General features: G+C 41.4%; 1 protein-coding gene across 1 annotated transcript in view; it reads left to right on the top strand.

Annotated features, from left to right (window-relative positions):
- The first annotated feature begins 11,897 nt into the window (after positions 1-11,897).
- The window catches only part of HEATR1 (HEAT repeat containing 1), a 35,417-nt gene continuing 23,732 nt past the window's right edge, over positions 11,898-23,582 (top strand). Inside the window, exons 1-13 of the mRNA XM_018917077.3 lie at positions 11,898-11,981; positions 12,176-12,354; positions 14,035-14,251; positions 15,187-15,328; positions 15,858-15,959; positions 16,893-17,033; positions 17,507-17,718; positions 18,817-18,950; positions 19,635-19,743; positions 20,094-20,204; positions 20,655-20,772; positions 22,053-22,160; positions 22,573-22,668. Coding sequence (XP_018772622.3) covers positions 12,213-12,354; positions 14,035-14,251; positions 15,187-15,328; positions 15,858-15,959; positions 16,893-17,033; positions 17,507-17,718; positions 18,817-18,950; positions 19,635-19,743; positions 20,094-20,204; positions 20,655-20,772; positions 22,053-22,160; positions 22,573-22,668 — 1,632 coding nt within the window. The 5' untranslated portion in view covers positions 11,898-11,981; positions 12,176-12,212. The remainder of the gene's footprint in view (positions 11,982-12,175; positions 12,355-14,034; positions 14,252-15,186; positions 15,329-15,857; positions 15,960-16,892; positions 17,034-17,506; positions 17,719-18,816; positions 18,951-19,634; positions 19,744-20,093; positions 20,205-20,654; positions 20,773-22,052; positions 22,161-22,572; positions 22,669-23,582) is intronic.

Below are 23,582 nucleotides of genomic sequence, written 5' to 3'. Positions count from 1 at the left end.
AGGAACCACAACACCTGAAGTCCCATATCCCTCGAGCTGGACTCTTACGAATGTTTTTTGATTTAATGGTTTTTGTCAGGGTAGGTGCAACTCACAAAGACAGATTGGATCATGGACTACATACTATCAGAAGCTTTGACAGATGCTTTGCACAGATTACAAGTGGGCAAAGGAAAAACTGGGAAAAGTATATTGTAATTTATATACCACACTGCAGTCAGTCTCGGCACACTGAAGCTGTGGAGCAATACACACAGTAACAGGTGGGGAAACTACAAATAGGGCTGGCGTAATAGTGGAAAAAATGGTGAGACAGATCCAGGATTTTAAAAATGGTTCAGTGACGAGAATGCAAGGGGCAGGACTAGGGGTATAGCATGGCCTGTTACAAACCTTTTGAAGAAACCCTCACACATCATGTGTTCCCAGAATCCTGCCTGTGTTCCTATTTTATGCTGGCTTAGCTTTACCAGAGATACTAAGCAAGCCCTGTGTGACTAGGGCAATGAGAAAGCTGCAACTGATGATACAACTTGTAATTCATTAATACAACCAGTTTAAAAAATCCCATTGTAGGCCAGCCTGTGACCCTTAAATGATTTAACTGAGACTATCATCTAAAATGGCAGCACATCGTTCAGCAATAGTTTTGGTCACAATGAGAGAGGGGTGTGTGAGAGAGACAAGGAGTGCAAGGACAATATGCCTTTTTTTATCTAGAAACAAACACCATCAACTAAGTTAGCTTCCAGACAATTATCTGAGGGACACAGGTTTTAAGTCACTGAGCTATGAGGTCGAGATTATGGGCACAGGACCTCAGGCACTGCTGTGTTCTAAACTCAGCATTTGTACACATTGACTGACTGACCTTTGATAAGTTGCAGTCTCAATGCCCTCATTTCTTTTTCCAGATACACCAGTGTAATATCACTAACATCAATGATACTCAAGTTACACAGTCAAGAAGGCAACCTGGCTGAACAAATTGCCAGTTTGCAAAAAGGAATACTATCTATTTATTATTCATTCCACAGAAGAGATACAGAGATTAATAAGAGCAGCAAATTCATCCTTGTATACAGCAGTATTAGGGACAACCTGAAGTTGTCAAACAGGGATAATTATGTTCTTTATGGATAGCACAAATTTTCCTTTTCCAGAACTGTTTCTCCTTCCACTGGAGAAGGAGACGCTGTCCAACAACGTCTTAGTCTGACACTCAGCTGCATTAAGAACCAGCACTGAGAAAATGAGCAGTGTTCGTGCCATGTCTGATGCAAAAGCAGTAAGGCCTGAATTCTCCAATTCAGTTTCTAAAGACAATTGTTTCCTTCCAGCTATTCCCTTTCACCAACCTCAGACATATTCTTACGTCAGGAAAAATAAGTATCAGTTTTACACACTTTCCAGTATCAGCCTGCTCTTGAGATCTACCAGCCATAACCTACTCATGGCAAAGACTCTTGCCTATTTTCAATCCCTCTGAATGTTGACAAGTCCCCTGTTTCTTAACTAGCTAACCTCACTCCCTGCCTAAGTTCAGTCAAGCATAAGCAAAGGAGGACAGGAGAGCATTTAAATGTTTCTTCACTTTAAAACTAGTTCATATTTACAATAAATTGGCTAAAGGGCAGTCCAGATCTCTTTTGTGTCCTGTAGTCAAATTCAGAATAGCTGTAATCTTCCAGAATTTCACAGCTGAACCAAATTCAGCATGTGTGGGGATTTTTTTCCTAAGCCAGAAGCTGTTCTAGGTAATTTTTTAGATCATATGAACAATTACTGGAGGTGGAGTCATCCACAAAGGTGAAATTCCCCCTACAGGCTGTAAGGCTCCACATGTATTTATACAAACTCCCACATTAATTTTTCAGTGGATACAATCTGTACACATCTTCCCCGATAAAAACATTCTGCAGAAAGCTCATTTTGCAATTCAAATGAAGGGACTCAAATATATTTGAGGCTTCTCTACAGGAAATTATTTTCTCATGAATGTGCTTCTAGAACACCATGACACTTTTTCATTTGCTCCCCATGGTTCAGTGATTCCTCTTGTACTACTTTCATTGGTAACCCTGGCACACAGATGATCAGTGGAAGATCAGGCTGTTCAGACTCTAAATTTGTAGGGCCTGATTTTTTACTCTGACGGTACCAGTGGTGGGAGTCAGGAGAGAATGTTTAAAACAATGCTTGATGGAAATACCAGGAAAGTTTAGGATTCTGATGGGCCTAAAGGTTCAAATCATCAGGCTTACTCAGTGGGGAAAAGTCCAGTGTGTAACTGTACTCTGTAAAGCACATAAGGGAAAAGACAAATTCCATACTAGCAGCATTCATTATCCTAAAATTGCGCACTGTCAAGGGAAATGGAAGTATACACCGTTTGGAGCAGGTGCTTCAGTTTTCTTTCCATAGATCAGGAATAATACCAATACTGTGATGTATAAGTAACTGTGAAAATCAAATACCAGATAAATTTAGAATACTTGAAGACAAGTACAAATACTGTGATGACCAGAGCAGAAAACCATAAATAATTTATTTGGGAACACGCTCCAGCTGAGTGCAACAGACATTCACGGAACAAAGAAGAAAAATCATAATGGTGTTGAGCGCTGCTTATGCAGTACACTGAACAAAGCACAATTTCTGGGAAAAAATTTTGTGACTATACAAATAACGTCTGCATTCTGATACATACCAAACAGCTTGGAAAACTTAACTCTGGCACAGCCCACCATGAATTAAATTGTGATCTTGATTTTTTTAAAGATAATTTATACTTCAGTTATAACGCAATTAAGTAATTTTAAATGGGTTCTGAATTAGAAGACAATTCATACACAATGTCAAGAAAAGCACTAAAGAGTTCCAATGCAGCCTAGCAGCTGCATAACCCCTACAGCATCTGCTCAAGAAATAACATCATGTTTTGCATCTCAGATCTGTCTGTTACAGTTCACACAAGAGTCATTAAATGTGCTACATTGACACAGACTAGACTTTTCATTAAGTTAGTCATAAATTGTTTAAAGTGTTTTGCTGCCCCTCTGCAAATTAAAATGAGCCACATACATCACCATACCATTAAGAATCAGCAGGTAAAACAGACCAAATGGATCACACTGTAAATAAAGTGAGAAAGATTCTGAGGTGCAACCTCTCCCATGCAGAACTTGAGAGTATCAGCAAGAAGTGTTTTACTAACAGGCTTATTTAAAAGAAATATATCAGCATCAGTGCCAGAAGCACCTAATGCTCAGTTCTCCACACTCCCCTCCACTACACGTTCAAGGCCAGGCTGCCTTCCTGGCCATACACTAAGTGCCTGTCAAGCATTGTGTAGAAACAGTACCCTCATCTCTGTGTATCCAAGGAATTTCCTCTGATGTCACAGGGTCTCTAAGTTGTCTCTCAAGTAGTTTCCCTGCAGAGTCCCCAATATGGACAGTGCAGGCAGAGTGTCAGAGAGCAAGAGACACAGAGAAACCACTGACATACACTTGTCAGTAAGAGCTGTTAGCAGTTATCTAGAACATTGCCAGTTGTCAAGACTACTTCATGCAAACCTGCAAGGCACAGAAACAGCAGGGCCACTATTTTAAATCTGAAACCATGATGCCTCTAGTAATCAGCAAATCTAGAGATGTAGGCTTATTAGTAAAACTCAGATGCATACCCTCATCTAACACACTATTTCTTCTAAAAACAGGGGTTTTTTCCCCTCCAAGAATCCCCACAATACATAAGAGCATGAACAGTTTCCAATCCACAATGAAAACAAATACAAAAGCCAAACATTTTCTTAAATGGCACTGAAACACAGAAAAAATTGGGGGATTTTTGTGACTGAAGATACTCTGTGAGACTCAGTATCATCAAAATGCACTGACTCTTTAATACTTTTAAAATTTAACAGTATTAATATCTCTCATATATGTATGCATATATACATACACAAATATTAAAAATGTTGTTTTTTGCAGTGTTTACAGTGTCACTGTGCCAGGCATTACATGAACACAACTCATTCCTGCACAAAAAAAATATGTAAAATAATTAAAATTTAGAATGTGAATAAACCAAATATGTAACTCAATATAATTGAACAGCAAAACCAGCAAATATTCTTTTCTGTGCTACTGAATGCATACCATACCTGTTTTCAGGAACTGTCATATAAAGTTGTGAGCTCACTGTAGTTTAAATCATGTGTTCACCAGTTACAGAAAAGGCCCATGGACTGGCTGGGACAAATGAAGAATTGAAAGCAACACAGACTTCAGTGGTCAGCCTGGGAAAAAACAATTTGTATTTAGTGCATCCAGATAGGAACAACACTATTTCTTCTTCAGGGAAAGAGCTGTGTTTCATCTTAACATTTTTAAAAATACCCAGAAAGTGGCTGGCTGACAAGCAAATAGAGGCATGAACAACTGCAGGTCAGGAATGGGTGAGTGAGATCTGCTGCTGTTCCAACACCTGTCAGTTGCTTGATTAACAGGCAACTGAAGGAGGTGATAGCAGGACTGTACACTGCAGTAAAAAAAGTGTGTTAAGCATGTCCCCTATTGATCACTTCTTCCTCCTTCCCATCCTTCAGTTTATAAGGAGGTCTCTCCTCCTGTTTACAGCCCTGCTATGAACAATGAGACATGTCTAGCACACAACATTTTCCTTATTGTTCATTACACCCAAGTCCCCAGTGGCCACATTGCTATATTCCAATTACCAAGTTCTCCCAGTGCACTAAACAACGTGACTCACAACTAAAACACAGTAGATCTATAACACCTACTGTCTCAGCAGATTATCTTGCACAGGCACCTTTTCATAATAACAGTTCATTTATACACTCAGTATTGTACTCCCCAGGCTACGAAACATCAGAGAATGACAAAGGACTATACATTCACAGCAATCATGAGAGACATTTTCCTACTTTTCATTGCAACTATTATGTGGTCTCTGTAATCCAACTTTCTAGCTGACTTTTTATACAAGCAAAAAAGTCACTATTCATCAAGCAGCTCTGCACTGATAGGACAGCTTTTTTTCTTCCATTGTTTACCCTCTCCATTTGTCTTCCTTACTCTCCCTGATACTCCTAGGATAAACTAGACTACCTCAAATGGATACAAAAGGATTTAGAAAAATGCCTATTGCCTACTCTTTTCAAGATGATGCTTTTTCTGGATGTGTCTAGCTGAAGCTTGTAGGGGGATCCAATACAAGAAAATAAAGGTAGTATAGAAAGTAATCTTACCCCTAAGGAGTTGCAGCTGAGCCAATTATTAGAGATCAGGAACAGGCCTGACTTTACCAGGCCACAGCTTTAGCAAACAAGAAGAGTGTTTTAAAAGAGTGGGTTGGTTAGTCAAAGGCGAAGTGGAGTCATTTGGCTACTGAGAGAAGAAGGAAGAGTCAGTGCTTAGAGGAGCTGCCTACAAGAAACATCAAGGAGCTGCGAAAGAAACTCTTGCAATATGGAACCTTTGCAATATAATGATAACAGAAGCTAGTTTGCTTATTTTGGGTTTATTTCTCCTTATGTAGAATAAATATTTTAAAGCTCCCTTTACAGCAATTTCGATTCAAAAGCCTTTAGCTTATGTTACCATATCAGAAAGACTTTAATACAGCAAAAACCTCAAACCAGCTTCCACCATGCCATCTAAAGGATTTATATTTATTATCAGAACTGGAATGCAGCTAAACATGAGAATTTATGGCTGGGGAAGCTACAACAGATTTTCAAGGAAATCCAGGAAAACATGATGACACTGCCTCCCACAGCAGTCAATAAATCAATGAGGTGCTGGATGTACTGCTTAGCAAGGAAACTTCTTCCAACCCTTCAGCTCAAGAATTATTGTCCCTTCAGACTGATCCAGTAGCAAGAACTGCAACTCTCTGTAAGCTCAACCACCACTGAGTGGTGACAGTTGACAAAAAACCTCCACATGACCAAGTAATGTGCGCTCACAATCCAAAATGCCAAATGAATCCCCAAGCTGCATCCAAAGCAGCATGGCCAGCAGGGCAAGGAAGGGGATTCTGCCCCTTTAGTCTGCATTTGCGAGACCCCCACCTGGAGTGCTGCATCCAGCTCTGGTGCTCCCAACAAAAGAACATGGAACTGCTGGGACCACAAAATCCAGAAGGGCCACAAAGTTGATAACAGGACTGGAGCACCTATTGTTTGAACACAGGCTGAGAGAGCTGGGGCTGTAGAAGGTTGTGTGAAGATGTAACAGTAACTTTCCACTATCTGAGTATACAGGGAAGCAGGAGAGGGACTCCTTGTCAAGAACTGTAATGACAGGACATGGGGAATGGCTTCAAACTGAAAGAAGGTAGCTTTATATTAGATTTTGGGAAGAAATTCTTTAATGTGAGGGTGGTGAGGCACTGGAACAGGTTCCCCAGAGAAAAGTGGTAAATGCCTGAATCTTGACAGTGTTAAAGGCCCAGGTTGGATGCAGCTCTGAATAACCTGGTTTAGTGAAAGGTCTCCTTGCCCATGGTGCGGAGGTTGGAACTAGATGATCTATAAGGCCCCTTCCAACTCAAACTATTCAGTGATTCTATGAATTATGGTTGATTGTGTCTGCCTCAAGGTACCCCAGCTGTGTACTCATACAGCTTCACTGACCTCATCAAAATTACTCCTGAGTTTCACTGATGCAAGAATAAAAAGATCAAGCCCTTATGGGAGAAAGCAGACAGGGAAAAGAAATCTTAACTTCCTCATTTTAGATCTGTGCATTGCTATAGGACAAAACAGCTCCCATCTCTTTGCTTTTAGCAAAAGCCTTGCCAAAGGAATGATGGCATCAAGACCTTATCAATATGTACCCTGCAGAAAGGTACTGCCCCATGATTTCACAACACCCACTGGTGAAGGGTGACTGCTGCATTGTCATAAGGTACAGAAAGAACTGAAAATAGAGAAAAATATATTAATGCAGCCTAAAAAACACACTACAGCACTGCTCTTCCTGATAATCACAGTAACTCTATAAATTCAGAGACCACAGGTGTGTTCTTATAAATGATAATGTTCTAATAGGAAGCATATATGTACATCAGTTAAGAACAAAGGACATGGATTAGCTCAGAGTAGCAGTCTCCCAAACTACAAAACTTCACCATGTCTCCTAAAACCAACAGTGAAACACAATATATTCCTTGACAATGAGATTACCTTAGGTGAACAAGATGTCCAAACCACTGCTCTGAAACACAGACTGGTTTGAAGTTCAGTTAGCAGCCACAAACCCACATTAAAGACACAGATTTGTTAACCTACTTTTGCTTAAAACATTAAAGAACTTCACACATTCTGAAAAAGTGACAACGTTTACATATCCTAGAAAGGTTTTAATATTACTTCATTATTCTGCAATCAGATTGTATTTCAAATGCCAGAATTATAAATGGCATGGGGAAATGTCAGGGAACATACCAAGATTATTAGCAAGTGATTGGAAGCACAGGGAAGGTGGCTTTCTTCTCTCTCCTTCAGAATTGTTTATTCTGGTGGCTCACTAGATTACAGAAGGGGGTGCAAGAAGGAAAAGAGAAGCATCATATTAGTAAATTAATAACAATTTGAGAATGCTTGAGAGCATTTCATACAAGCACTGTAATTTGGTATGTAAAAAGTAAATTGCATAGGTAGCATTCAATTCCTTCACATTCATTCTGACAGATTATAATTGAACACGACTGAGCATTCCCTTTTTTTTTTAAATCAGAAGAGATTCCTTTTTCCTCTCTGCATGAAATTCCTCCCACCTCTTGCTTATAAATGAAGCCAGACCAGAAAGATGCATTCCAGGAGTGCAACTCGCAGGGGTTTGATCAGACCAAATGAGATCTGGCCTGCATAAAACCTCTGAAATGCATATAGTGTGATGAGGGCTCCTCAGCACCACTTCATTCTATAAATGTCTTCCTGCTGGGTTGCATTACTTACCAAGGGAGATGAAGCTCTGCTCAATGCACAGATGTTGAGGTGAGTTGGAAAAAAAAGGAATATAAAGACTAGCCCTCTATCTATATAAAGGCATTCATTATATTTTCTCCAGAAGTACCACAAACTTAGCGGTGGTACTTTTACAAAAGCAAAGAACATTTAAAATTTCATAGCACTTACCTTTCTCAATCAAACCTTTTCAAACACACTAATGCCTACAAGTGAATAGCTTACAGAAAATGCTTGAAACAGATCACCTTTTTCCCAATTTATGAATTGTCATATGCTAATTTTTTTCTAAGACCCTAAGAATTTGAACAGACAATATACTCTTTCAAATACAATTTAACGTCACAGTTGAGACGGCCACAATACACAGAGTATCACCACACAATTTCAGAAGGCTTTATCCATTTTCCCCAACAGAGTAACACCTTACCACATCAGAAGGCTTCAAGTAGCTACCCCTACAGAGCACCATCATAACAAGAAGAGCAGATGCCTGCACCCTTTTGTGTTGTTTAGCCCAACCTTTTACACCCCTCACGTTCATGCATGGCACCTATGTGCCCTCTGTTCCCTTTGGTGGTTGGTCAGGGCACCTGGGCACTCCAGGTCTCATTGCCTTCAGTGCTGCTCGCCTGCTTCTCACAGCTGTGGCCCACTGGGCATGAGGATCAGCCACAGCCCCACTCCCAATTACCACAAACTGTGTGCCTACAGTTTAATAGTAGCCATCAGCAGAGGTGATTTCAGCTGCAGTGTGGCTATGAGAATTTCACCTACACAGACCATCTATGTGATGAGAAAATAAAGGGACTACCTGAAACAGCTTTGGATTTCCATTCAAAAAAGCACCTCTTTAGAGTCCAGCATGGAGCAAATCTCCATGAGGCTCAGCTTCAATACTTCATTACAATGCCAACTAAGCATATTTCCTAATAGACTTTCTGAGCTAATATTTTTCCACAAAACACTTGTTTATAATCAAATCAAGAACAAATATATTTCCCTCTGTAGAAGGTGTCTCTATTCCTCCAATTTACTTCCAAGGGAAATCCCGGCCTTACTCTGGAACCAAACAAGGATGGAACAGAAAGCACAAAGGTATAAAACTTTTGTCTTGCAGCTCTCCATGTGAAAAAACAGAACCTGAACACATTCCAGCATTTACAACTTCCAGTTTATCTTTCTGACTAGAGTTTTTAAATAATGAACCACATTGCTAAACACAACAAACAAGACTAGTTTTTTTGGTTTAGAACCAACTTTCTGCACCTTGCAATATGTTTAGTATTTTTAGGCATGGAAATATGCATATTTCTGGAGGTTTTAAGTTATGCTACAAGTAAGATCACATCAAAGTTTCATAAAAGAAAAGGATACACAGAAGCCACAGGGAATATGAAGAAGCGCAATAAAACTGGGGTTTTGGTTTGCACCACTCCCAGCCAGCTCCTTTGCCAGGTGATCAGAATCTTGAGTGTTAGAACCATCAGAAAAATAGTATCAGTTCATGTGAATTCAGTTATATCCTCCAAACACTTTGACACTGTCATAACTGCAGTGGTAGCAACTCTTACCAGCTCAGCAATTGCTGTGATTACATCCAGATCATACCATGTCAGAAGGAATGTGACAGAGTTAACACACACTCTCTATCCAGGCACTGGTAAATATCATCAGGCACAGAGTTGGACATCCAGCTGCATTTCCTCCCTCTGCTGCCACACCTGCAATGCTTTAACCCAAGCAAAGAAAAATCAGAGAAGAATAACAAAATGTTGGAATCAGGGGACACTCACAATGGATAAAATTAAGCATTTAAATAAATTTCTGCAATCCCAGACTTTTATCAGCATTTCGTATTTCTACTGCATGTTAAATGATTGCCAAATACAGCAGCCTTACAAACAAATCTGTTATTTCTGTCATAGCTATGAAGCTTCTCAACAATGTGTGGAAATAGTTTTACAGAACTGGTGCTGGAATTATCTTTGGCATCATTTTGTCCATCTGCTGACATCAGTTGGGATAAATTTTATTTCTGATTTTTGTGCCAGGCTTTTCTTGGTTTGTCACAAGCCACATTCCCCATTCCCCTTATGGCTTTGTGCACCGACTTCCAGGTGCAGAACCCTGCAGCCTTGAGTGTAAACTGATGGAAGACATCAGTTTTAACATCAGAAATTTATTTTTAATCTGAGGTTAACCAAATCTTGGATGAGAGGATCAGTGAAGCCATGGAGTTTCAATCCTTGGAGATATTCCAAACACAACTGGGCAAAACCATGAGCAAAATGCTCTAAGCTGGCCCTGCTCTGGGGATGAATCAGATGGCTTTAGAAGACTCTTCCAGCCTGCATCATCCTGCGGTTCTGCAGCTAGGATCTAGCCCACACACATCACTGCAGTTTTCAGTACCTTCTGCTCATGGGAGTCCTGCACTTTCCCTAACTTCACTCACTCCAGATATGGAAAAATCCTAAAGTGGAACAACTCTAGTTGTTCTAGCTGTTCCACCTCTAGTTGCAGTTGGTTTGTTGGTTCCCGGGGGGGACCCTAAGCTGTATGTTCGCTGGTAGCAGCCAGCGGGCAAGGAGACTCCACACGGCTTCTGAGGGTGCGAATTAGATGAGGGTTCATTGGGGGTCCCACCCCGGGAGCAGCATGGTTTCTGAGGGAGAAGGAAGGGAGGGAGGGGGAGAAAGGGAGAGCCTAGGGGGAGAAGGGCCAAGAGAGGTCACGGTCTCCTTCACACGGTTTAACAGGGAGATTCAAAGTGGGCGCGGAATAAGACCTGGGCCAATGGGATTACAGATACATGATACTGCAGGGGAGGATCCCAGGCTTGGGATAAACCGTACATTTTCGAGGGGTGAGACAGAGCACACCATTTAACTAAAAGGTATCACCACGATCTCTTCTCTGTGAATCCCCACTCCCAGCGCAGGCTGTTGCCTTGCTGGGCTCAGCACAAAGCCAGCAGCAGCGCTGGCACACTGAGGCGTCTCCATCTCTCCACTGCTGCTGCCTTCCCACCCTGGCTGGTGCCGGGACTGGTCGCTGCCAGGCAGGCTGGGCCTGCCCCACACCTGGGGGATGCCTCCAAAGGGACACTGCCCTGCGAGGATGGGTGACATCCTCCTCAATGGCCACAACAGCTCCTTTCCTCACAGACACCAGCCACAGGCCGGCATGGACGCTCCTGGAGGTGGCACATACTCAGCTGAATCACGGAATCATTTGGGTTGGAAAAGACCTCTAAGATCATTGTGTCCAACCACTAAGCCAGCACGGCCAAGGCCACCACTAAACCGTGTCCCTAAATCCCACATCTACGTGTGTTCTAACTGTCCCGGGGATGTTAACTCCGTCACTTCCCTTCAGTTCCAATGCCGGACCACCCGCATGGTGAAACAATGTTTCTTAAAATCCAACCTAAACAAGCACACCTAGAGGCCATTTCCTCAGTCCCGTCACTTGTTGCTTGGAGAAGAGGCCAACTCCCACCAGGATACCGTCTAGGACAACGTCCCCCTGAGCCTCCTTTTCTCCAGGCTGAACACCTCCAGCTCCCTCAGCTGCTCCTTACAGGACTCGTGCACCAGACCCTTCACGAGCTCTGCAGCCATTCTCTGGATTCGCTCCAGCGCCTCCATGTCCTTTTTGCACTGCAGGGCACAGAGCTGGACACAGGACCTAATCCTTTCCCTGATCCTTCTGGCCGCACTATTCCTGACACAGGCCAGGGTGCCAGGGCCCGCTGGACACGCTGCTGCCTCGCGTCTCGCAGCTCTCGCCCGGCGGCTCCACCCCTTTCCCGCCGGGCCGCTCTCCGGCCGCGCCGGGGGCGGGACCGGGGCTGGGGCCGTGTCCGTGCCCGTCCCTCGCCGCCGGGGCGGGAACTTCCCGAGCCTCGGGAGCAGCCGCTTCCGGGTGAGCGGCGCGCGCAGCCCACGTGGGCCCGGCGGGGAGCGGCGGGAGCCAGGTCGGTGGCGGGGACCGGGACAGGGGCCGGGATCGGAACAGGGACAGGGACACGTGTCACCCTTCCCCGGCCGGGCCCGGCTCGGCCACACGTGCGCGCCCCGAGCGGCAGCGGGGCCGCCCCGGGGCCGGGAGAGGCGGCTGGTTGCGTGCGGCTGCTCCATCGGCGGGCCTGCTGTGGTTTTCTTCCCCTAGTTTTCTCCGGAGTCTCCTTTCCTCGAAACTCGGAGCCATGACGTCCCTGGCGGAGCAGCTGAAGCGGCTGGCGCTGCCCCAGACCGATCCCAGCCTCCTGGACCGCAGCGAGGTGGCATCACTGCTCTTCACCTGCAAGGAAGCCGCGACCATTGACAGGGACACGTTTTTTGCCATCGGTGAGTTTGGCTGCTCAGATGCCACTGGTCTTAAAAACACTCCAAAAAAGAAATGGAGGAAGATAAATAGGAATGGCAAACCCGTATTCAAAAAAGGCCAAAAGAGTAGTTGAAGAAGCTGCCAGCTAGTCAGCATCACTCCAGTGCTTGGGAATACCAGGGAGCAGTGCCTCTGCGAGCATGTTTCTGAGCAATTGAGGTTAAGGTGATGGGGATCACCAAGATGCTCAGGGACTGGAGAATTTGCCCAGTAAGGGAAAGTTGATGAGAGGAATATCTCTGGTCTCAGTCAGTCTGGAGAAGAGAAGGCTTTGGATGGGTGTCATAGGAGCCTGCCATTGCCTTGAGGAGGTTCCCAGAAGATGCACCAGGTGTGTATGGCTGGAGGACAGGAGACAGTGGGAATAAGTTGAAAGAATAGGAGTTAGAACTGGATAGAAGGAAAAGCTTTTTCTGTGTGAGGACAGTCAAGCAATTAACAAGATTGTCTGTGGAGATTGTGGTTGGGGAAAGAAAAAAAGTGATTTTTTTAAAAACTTTGGCAGGATAATGCCCTGAGCAACCTAGTCCAATTTAGGAGACCCTTTTAACCCTGCTTTGAGCAGAGCCTGGGACTGGAAATCTTCCAGTGTGCCTTCTGACATGAATTCTTGTTTCATGAAAACATGCTGCTGCCCTGCTCTTGGGTAACATTATAGTCACAAATAAAGTGAGGTGGCAGTACCCTTTGCTGTGTTGGCACGCTTCAAATTCTCCTTTCTGTTTTTATATAAATTTTTATCCAGGCATGTGATACTGAATAAGAATAAGAAAGAATAAGAAAGCTGTTTTCTAAAACCATGCAGATTGATGTCATGTATTAATTGTAAGTAACAAGATTATAGATATGTATCTTTGATGCAGTACAGTGTGTTTTTTTGGTTTCTTAAATAGTTACTCTAGAACTGTTTGGCTGAGTTGGAGGATAGAGTTTTTAGGGTCTCTTTTCCAATATTGGACCTCTGATCCAGTATTTGGTCACTCCACTGTTAGGAAAAATAAAGTCTATACATTGGGTTTGAGTTTCCTATGTTCTAGCTTGCATCTGTTGTCCTCCCATCCTTCCACTGTGCACTCTGAGAAGAGTCTGGCTCCATCTGCTTGATGACCCACACTATATCCTGTTAAGTAGCTGCAGACAGCAGGAAGATTTCCTTTTGACTCTCTCTTCTCCAGGCTGAACAGTTCCTCCTTTCCCTTTTATGTTGTTTTCCATCCCCTAGACCATCTCAGCATTCCTCTGCTGAACTCGCATCCAGAAATGTTTTTCTTCTACTGATGATCTCAAAATTGCACACAGCTGCAGCTCACAAATGGAAGGGGACAGTTCCTTCCTCCATCAGCCTGCTGGCCAAGATCTCAGGGACAGCACAACCCAGGATGCTGCTGGCCTTCACTGCTGCAAAAGTACTCTGGTGATAGTTGTTAATGTTGTTTTTCTTTGTCAGTTGAGAAATAGTTCAAGTATATCAAAGGTTTTGGTCTTAGGCCTCTTTGCTGTTTGTTTTGGTTTGCTTGGTGAGGATGACATGTACCTGTATAGCAGAAAAGTTGGATATGCCCATGAGGAAGTAGTGGGTAGAACTGGAGAACAAAAACTATCATGTTAAAAGCATTCCTCCCATTTTTTTTCCCCCACAGGGTGCACTGGCTTAGAAGAGCTGATGGGCATTGATCCTTCATTTGAAGAGTTCCAGTCCAGTTTGTTTAGTTCCACATCCAAAGGCCTTGAACGGAGTGTTCAGACTAAAGCAGTAAATCAGCAGCTGGATAAGAATATTTCATTGTTCCTTATTCACCTGTCCCCCTACTTTATGCTTAAGCCAGCCCAGAAGTGCCTTGAATGGCTGATTCAGAGGTAATCCACTGAATATCCTACATCTCAACAGATAAGGCTAGAAATGCAAGATTTATTTCTCCCCAGTGAAAAAAAATTTGAATAATTTTACTTCAGCTTTCAGAAAATAGGTTAGAATGTTAGTAATGTGCATTTAGACTTAGTCCTTATGGGGCCAGATGCTCTTCTTTGCTAATTAGATTTTTGTCTTTTGATAAATTCCTGGTTTTGGTCTGTCATAGTACTCTGTATAAAATCCATTTCACCAAAGTTGCCCAGCCTTAGGCATCTTAGAGAGCACACAGAGAGGCACTTCTGTATTGTGCTTTTAGAAGTGGGCTTTGTAAAATAGCGAAGTTTCAATATTAACACTGTACCATGAACCCTAACTGTTCTTATTTCAAGGTTTTGTAAGAAGGTGTGAAGAAAAAAAACAATGAAGTATTTTGTGGTGTTATATTTATTTATATAAATTAACCTATCCAAATGCAGAAAGTGCAGTACTTCTTATCCTGAAAGTGTGTGATTTTCTGAAACATACTTCTCTGAATCACATTTTTTCTATACATGTATTGTACTGAGAGATTCATACTAGATTATTGTAACGTCTGCTTTACTATTGTAAACCAGACGTTACAATAATCTAGTAATAATCAGGCTTAATTTCTTCAGCCTGTGCAGAAGAAATTAAGTTAATTTTTAATTGTACAGGGACCTAACATTGTTGATAGTGAGGGGAAAAATATGCTAGCACTGTGTTTTTTCTTCTAGCACATACAAGCTACCTTGAGTTACTGAACTGTAGGTGGATCATAGATCTCAGTCAGTCTGACAACCATGTCAGGTCTTGCTTAAAAGCAAGTAAACAAGGTATTCTGAGAAGAATGTGGAGGGGTCTTTTTTTCTTTTTGGCTTCCAGATACTTTTTGAATACTTATGTATGTTCTTTTTCTTAGATTTCACATTCATCTCTACAATCAAGACAGTTTGATTGGTTGTGTTCTGCCATATCATGAGACTAATCTATTTGTGAGAGTTATTCAAATTTTAGATATAAAAAGCCCAACTCATAAATGGCATTGGATGGATCCAATACGGGTAAAGTACTTAACAGATACAAGATAGAAGGACCTTGAGGGACTTTGTTTAATAATATCTTGACTCTTCTACTCTGCTTGTGAATATGGTCCACCAATTTATGTGGTTAGTTGTGGAACTGTACTCAAAGGTTTAATTATCGGAATGGAGCCTGCATGCCCACATGTGTTTCTGCTATCTTTCTTTAAAGGTGAAGTTAGTATTAAAAGGCTTTGACTGTAATTACTCTTTGTTTTGGCTAAGTTAAAGCATGCTTTTAAGGTGTAAGTATTTGCTACTGCTAGGAAGATAAATCAATTACTAGAATTTAGGTTTATTTGCATGTAGGTTAAATGTAATTCTCTTCATCACATGTCTTATTGTAGACACAAAACATTCTAAAGCAGTGTGTGGCAATCCATAACTTATTTCAGTTTCAAAGGTGTTAACTGACCAATAGGATTAATTTAGAGATTATAGTCAGTTGTTACTTTCTGTGCTTTACTTTACTCTGAGTGTTCTAACTTTACTTTTTTTTCACTGTGTAAAGAAACCTGGAGTCCCTCTGGCAAGGGGTACTGTCATTACACACTGCTACAAAGACCTGGATTTCATGGATTTCATCTGCAGGCTGGTGGCAAAATCTGTGAAGGTTGTTCATTTATTCTAGAGCATTGTTTGTTGTCACTTTGTCTTCCCCGTGTTTTTATAGTAATGTGCTATTTCTTAGTATTTTGAACTGCATATCAAAAAGTAAAATAATTTATCAGTAAACAATATGAGGATTTCTTTTATTATAATTTGCGAAGATGACAGTCTGTCAGAAGTTCTTATAAGGAAATGACTGAGAAACAATGAGCTGTGACAAAACAATTTGGCCATACTTTATTATTTATTGTGTTGCCTCAAGGTACTTAATTGTCCTAATTTCTTCCATAAAGTCATTCCTGCTATTAGTCTTTAACTGTGCTCTGAATTTCCATGTCTCTTCTGGGGCTTGTCATGGGTGTTTTAAATACACATCTTCAAATACTAATGAGAATTTGAAATTGAGAATGTTAGAAGGTGGGCAGATTTTTTTTTTTGTTTTTTCAGTTAATATCACATAGAGAGCTAGTTCTGTAGCCTCAGCAGGGTAAGATGTATGACAGATCCAGTTATTTAGAGAACTGGGATGCATCTGCTGTCAAACTAAGCAAACACAGTAACAGAGTTTATTCACAGGTGTAGAAGGAGGTGTTAAATGTAACACCATTTAGCTTCTTGGCTGTCCTGCTCTGAGTCTTGAGCAGTACACCAGGATCACAAGTGATTTTGGTTGCCTTATTCTGATTAACCACATCAGCATCCATTTCCATCTGCCCTGTCTATGAGCAGGAGCAGTAACCCCACCAGTATATCCTCACCACTAATCCGGTGAGGGGTGCTGCTGTGTGAGGAGATGACTTCAGTTGTGCCAGCAGGAGCTGCTGGAGCTTGCAGGCTGGAGTTTTAAGATTTTGGTAGTTTGTGGGAAGCCATATGTGCATTTCCACTTGCCCTGATGTCTGAACAGCTGATTTTATTTTTTTTTTCTGTGATCCAGGTCTTTTCAGAGTCTTCCAGCAACTCAGCTCAACTGAGAGTTCTCCTTGTGTTTTATGCTTCCACCATTGTGTCAGCTCTTGGAGCTACAGAGAAGATAACAGACACTATGATCTCTCTGCTGCTCCCTTATGTCCAAAAGGTAGGTGAAGCTCTGTTTCCCTCCTGTGTGATGGAGGTGCACTGTGTTCTGTAGATGTGCATCTGCAGATAACCTCCAAGAGAGATTTCCTGTGTGATACATACTGTACCACTCAGCATGATTCGAAACCTCAGGCAGACGAGGGTCTATGGGAAATAATGTTTTTTCACACCTCAGATAAGCACTTTAAGAACTGTTTTCTACTCTGCATGAGGAATGGAGCTGTGAGAAATGGATACATGGTTTGAAGAGGGTGTTTGCTTTGAGATTTATCACATTAAACCGCGAGGGAATTGTGTCAGAGTAGACAGCCTGCTTTAATATCCTCTCTTGTCCATGATTGTTGCTTTGTCAACAGACAAAGCAATAGTTAATAAATGTATCTTCTTTATATGTGGATCCTGCACAACAGCTTTTTCTTGAAAGTTGAGTTTATGGCTATGTTAAAAATTCACCTTTATCTGTTTTTCTAGGGCTTGAAATCCTCTGTACAGGATTACAGAGCTGCAACATACATGATAATCTGCCAGATGACAGTAAAAGTGACGGTGGAGACTTCCTTGGTGCATTCCTTGATGGTACAGATAAGCAAGACATTATTTAAAATGCCCTCATTAATCAGGGATGGGCTGGCTTGCTTGAACCTACTTCTGCAAACTCAGAAAGGAGATAAACTTGGGAAAAAGTAAGTCTGCATGAATCAGATTTTCCCACTTCCTAAAATTCCAAACTGCGCTTTGATAATTTGCAATTTTTATATCCTCTATACTTCCCTGTCACAGGTTTTAGTAGTTGACAAAGGGCTTGTAAGTTCCTTTGGCTTACTTTGAAAATTTGTATGCTCACTGCAGCAGAGGAGTGTCATTGGTGTGAGCTGCTCATCTCTTGGTGCCTTTGCTGCTTCTCTTAGTAAGGGGTTGATGTCAGTGTGCAAAACTGAGCCCTGTCAAGTAAGAGGTTTTCTAGAAAGTGCAAAGAAGTTCCGCCCCTTCAGTGGAAAGGCTTTGAGTTGGTGTAGTTTGCACCTGAAGCATAAGTGTTTCTGTACCACCACTTGTTTGGTCTCACTTCAGGTGAGGTGTTCTCCTGGAGGCTTGTGTGGTAGGTTCCCATCCATCTGTCTGCCCTGCTCTGGCATAGTTGGCTTCTGATGGTAACATGCATTTGAACATAGTCCCACATGCTGCAAGGAATTTGCCTGCTGGCAGAGAGGAGTACTCCAATAGGAAAAATGTTCTGAGGGATATATAGAATGATTACTTTCCAGATGCTTAAACACCGTCATAGGTTAAAAAGTGCAGGTGTGGAGTTATGGAGGTGTTTTGTAGCACCCAGCCAGGGTGTAAAAGGAGACAAGGTGTGAAGCTTTGTGTGAGCCGAAAGGGAAATGGCTTCTCCTCAGAGGATCTGTCATTACTCAATTCCTTCTCGTCCCTTTTGCTGCTTCTGGGGGATAGAAATGCTCCTTGCAGTGTGAGGATATCTTCCTGTAATTCATACGAGTCTTTTTCCTTTTACTACCAGCTTTGCAAAAAATGTAGGTAGGTTCACTGTGCCGTTGCAGCAGCTGTGCTCAACATGGCTGGCAGTACCCTCTTTTCTTCTTGATATTAAATTTGCCAGTAAACATCTGGCATTAAGTGGAGCCCTTCGAATCTTTTCAGTGTTTGTTTGTTACCTGATGCTGAAAATTGAATCTTCATGAAGTCTGCATAGTTTTGTAAGTGTTTGTAACCCAGATGAGCATACATACTTTTATTTTTTCCCCCTTTCAATTGTGCAGGCCGTTTAATTATCTGTGCAAAGCCCCAGAACTGGTGACACTTTTGCAAGGCCTATCAGCAGGCTATGATATCTCTCCTCTCCTTCGCTACCTGTTGCCTCACCTTGTTCACACCATCATGAAAAGTGATGCAGGTAAGTTAGCAAAGGTTCTTTGTGAAACTTGGATCAGCCTTAAGGATGGATAACTGTGGTAGATGTCACAGCTGTGTATTTGCTTCTTCCATTGAAACTTTGCCAGTACCTGTGAAGACCTGATGGAGCTTTTGTGTATTTGTTTCCTTTTTTTTTTTCTTCTTAGTAAAAGAAAATTTTCTAGTATTATAGTACTATGAAATCTTGGATAGATTGCATGTACTCCATATGTGGTTAATTAGGGGCCAACTGTGTTTACCCAGTTACTAAATGTGCCTTGGGCACCAAGGCTGGCTGGCATGCAGTTGTAGCCTGTGTCTGTGCTAGAGAGTCTGTATGCACTGTGGCTTTGTAATGCTGAATCACAGCTGGGAAAGCTGTTTTGTTCAAAAGGTCCAGATTCACACCAAGGAATGCCCTAGGGGAAGTTGCTGGCACAGCTTTTAGCAGCGGGTCCGGAACATGCCAAAGCATCCTTAAATTTATTGGCAGCAATCCAGGCTTTGGCCTTTTAATGACATTGGTAAAAAGCATTGCTAATGGATCACAGAGAGTTAGTGCTGGTAATCAATGAACACTGTGTGCTTGGTTCAGCAGAGGATAATGCCTGTAGAAGCTGTTTGCTTTAATCAGTAGGAGGGGCCTGTTCTCTAACTACTGTTCATCTTTTATGATTGTCCTTAGAGGAGCAAGAAGAATCCGAGGAGACAGAAAATGACATTTATATCAAGCATCTTCAAGCTATTCTTGAGAGTATACCACTGGAAAAGGATTTAGATTCCTTGTTGGCTTCGTGAGTTGACTTCAGTTCTTTTTCCTATGCAGTAATGCAGTCACTTGTGATTTAATAAGAGATAGTTCCTGACAATGGCATTAGCGTTATATGAGCATGTTTTTATGAGTTCATAAGTTAAGTCCAGATGTGGATTTTGAAATTTAAACATTCAGTAACCCGGAAGAGCCATTCATTTAGCATTTGTGGGAATGGTTTTGGGACAGAGTGAAACTTGAGGCCAGCAGCAAATCTGTACTTGAAATAAATAATGTATACTAATCTTAATCTGTTAAGCACTGTACTTTATGACAGGAATGAAAAGATGCCATGCAAAACGTGGTGGCTTTTCCTTTTGTTTGTAATTTTAGCAAGTTTCTTGAAGAGTTCATCTCCTGTGGCACAGAGATTGAATCTAATCCCACCAAAATGGCTGCACTCAATCAAAAGGTCCTTCCTCTCATCAGACTTCTTGAGAGAAAGTAAGTTCCATTTTTCTGTGACAGACCCACAGTCCGTAGAGTGGTGATATCAGCTATGATCTTGGGTTATTGGCTGTAGTAAGCACAGTAGTCTTGCTGAAATAGATACAAAAGGAATAACTGAGTCCCAATCGCTGTCCAAATTTTGTTTTACTGATTGTGCTTACATATTTTGTTTTCACTGTAATACGTGGACACAGACCCACTGGCTTTGTACAGCTCTTTACTTTGTAGCATGACCTTCTCTGCTCTTTATGTCTCCTAGTGGTCTGCATATTGTTCATCTGTGTTAAGACATAATGGTTTATTGCCTTTGCAAAACCACTTAAAATATCTGGTTTGGATGAATGCCTGCACATTGTTTCCTTGGTTTTCCCCGTATTTCTCCTGTAAATACATGTTTTTCTGTAATCCTCTGCAGAAAGTATTGATGGTTTTGCCTTTTGGCAGGTATCCTAAAGCCTTGGACTCTGTGTTGGAGAAGCACCTGGAAGATTGTGCAGATGAGGCTGACCAAAATCTTTTTCATCAATTTATTTCTCTTTCATTAAGCTGTGGCAAGTACAAGGTAGGTAGGATTATGGTCCTAGCTCTTACATGGTTATACTGTCAGAAGGCTGATTTTTAACATAGTTCTACTCCCTGTTACTCCTTATAAACAAACTATCTATCATTCCCACAAAAAAAGAAAAAAAAAGAAAAAAACCAAAACAACAACAAAAAAAAAAAAACACCAAAAGAAAAATCCAACACCAAAATAAGGGACCCTAACTTGATTAAATATTTTGGGAGGGAGTTTGGTCAAAACTGTGGTTAAACCAAAGCTAACAGGTCTTTTTAAGATTTTTTTTTTTTTTGTCATAAGAACTTGTAAGGGTGAGATTTTTCCCCTGGTTAAAATGTATGCATTTCCACCTGCTCCAATTGCTATCAATATTTTTTTTCCTTAGAAACATGGCCACTACATACACTGTAGGGGTCAATAGTGACAACACAGTGGTGCCCAGCAAGGCCTCATCTTACTTAGGGATGTTGTCAGTGGCAGAGATGTCTGTTTTGAGGAAGCTGAGAAACAACTTTATCACTGTTAAAAGAAGATGGCTTGGTCCTTTTCCTTGCACTGATTTTATGAATGTTTGCAGTCGGTAACAGGGAAGAACAGAGTGACCACAGAGTTCTTCCTGTGCCATTTCTGAAGAGCAATTGAAACTCAGCCTAACACAGAATAACCATTACTACAACAGATCTGGCCAAGGAATTTATTAGAAGAGCTGGTTAGTATTATGGCTGTTGTTTGCAATGATTGAAGGACTGAAAGCAAACATGACAAACTACATAAAGAAGCGCTTCCTGTATGTTTGTACTGATTTAACAAAGGCACAGATTCTGTGTCTGGGTAACAAGTGGATTAACAGAAACACAAGGCATGCAGAACAAAGGCATATGACTCTCTTCCAGCTTTTAAGGTTCCTGAGATAAGTGCACGCAATTGGACTAGCAGGGATGCCTTTTTAGCAGTCTCTGTCTGTGCTCTGTCACACTGATATTGTCACTAGAGCTTTCTCAGAATCCTTAGATAAGCGTAATGCTTTTCTAGGACATAGTGGTGTCTGTGGCTTACTGTACTTTTCAAGCTGTCTTCCAAAAACTGTCTCCAACAGTGAAGAAATTTAATAATTTAAAACAGCTATACCATATCATTGTGCTGTAGTTTTACTTTCTAGGTCTTGATTGTGCAGGTTTTCTTCTGATACAAAAAAATTGCCATAAGAATGTCTCCCATTATCCTTATGTATATTTAAAACATTTTTAACATGCAATGGGGTCACTGTGAAATCTGTATTTCAGTTTCTGGAAGTCTCTGATACCTCCCTTCTGCTTAGCTTGAATCATCCTCAGCCTGCCGTGCGGGTCCTGGCTCTTCAGCATTTGAAAGACGTTATTGAAACTTCAAAGGTTTGTGTCTGAACCTCTCACTTACAGAACTGATTTAACATAGAATGTCTTCAAAAAGCTGTTTGCCAGACTTAGCAGTTGAAGATGAGTGGTGTGTGAAACTGTGCCTGTGTCATCCTTACTGCTTTTCATGGTGTTTTCAGTAGGCTTCTGTCACCATTTCCCCATATTCTGGAGTCTGGATGTAGTTCTTGTTGATTAGCTGCTCGCGTTCTCATAAAATCCAAGTTAGTTAATATTTCTAGTTTTCTTTCTTTTGTTATTGAAAGTTAGTCTGCCTATGAGGTTTAATTTAGATTATATTACCACTTCTCTTACACTAGAATTCAGATATTTCATTAAAAGCCTGTAAAGTGTTCTACAGACAAATGATTTATTTTCCTTTTGACTCTGTTTTCCTTTATTTTTTCAGGAAGGCTTTGATCAGGCTTTCATAGAGGAAGCAATTTTTGGACGGCTCAAGGATGACAACAGAGATGTTGTGATGTCTGCTCTCAGTTCTTTAGAGGTGAGTGTGTGTCTTCAGGCATGTGAGATGTTACCTGGTCTTGAATGTGTGTGTGTGTGTCTGGAATGTATTCTGTGTAGTTGTCGTTCTTGTCCTTGTGTTCCTATTGCATGACTTTTATCCTTTAACAGAATAAAGCAGCACAAATACAGGAGGCTTATGTTGTTTGCCATCTCACACATTCCCCCCAAATCTCTGCTCCCTGATCCTTACCAAGGGCTGGGGCTAGGTAGTTAAAGTGAATTTATCCATTTTGTTTTTCTTTTTTTTTTTTTTTTTATGTAGCTACTGAAGCATACTTAAATCTTTATCTGAGGCACATTTCCTGCTTATTCTGTATGTTTTTCTATAAAAAGGCAAGCCACACTATCTGTCTTTTGGATGGAAAGTGGTGCAGTCACAAGACATTACTCCAGTGAGAGGTGCTCAGCTGAGTTTTTCCATATGCGAGTCATTTGGTCAGTTGATAGTGGCAAAGTCCTGAGCTCCAGCTCAGGTTTACTGGATAGGACTCTGGTATGCATTGTACTGATTGTTTCCAGCTAGAGTAACAGTCTGTCTTTATGGCTTCTGCTAGTAGTAGTGGAGAATATTAGTAGTGGAATTGGTACTGTGTGTTCATTCATTCTTGATCACCAGTAAATTGGAATAGAAGAAGCACATGAGGTGTCCTTTAAACTTTACTGTCTTTTGTTAATGTGCCTTTTATTTTTGTTATCCAGATGCAATGTAAAGTAAAACCAATTCTTGTTTAATTATAACATAGTTTGCATATCGTTTATCAATTTTACTAAACATTTCCACATTCAATAAATTCTCCATACTTTAGCATATCGAGAGGACATACTGGGCAGCCTTATTACTTCTTTTCACCTGATAGTATTTTCATTACATGAGCATCAGCAGAAATGCAG

The sequence above is a fragment of the Serinus canaria genome, chromosome 3 (assembly GCF_022539315.1).
Source record: "Serinus canaria isolate serCan28SL12 chromosome 3, serCan2020, whole genome shotgun sequence".
Lineage (NCBI taxonomy): Eukaryota > Metazoa > Chordata > Aves > Passeriformes > Fringillidae > Serinus > Serinus canaria.
Note: the sequence above shows the minus strand (reverse complement) of the source record. Positions and strands in the feature narration are given on the sequence as shown.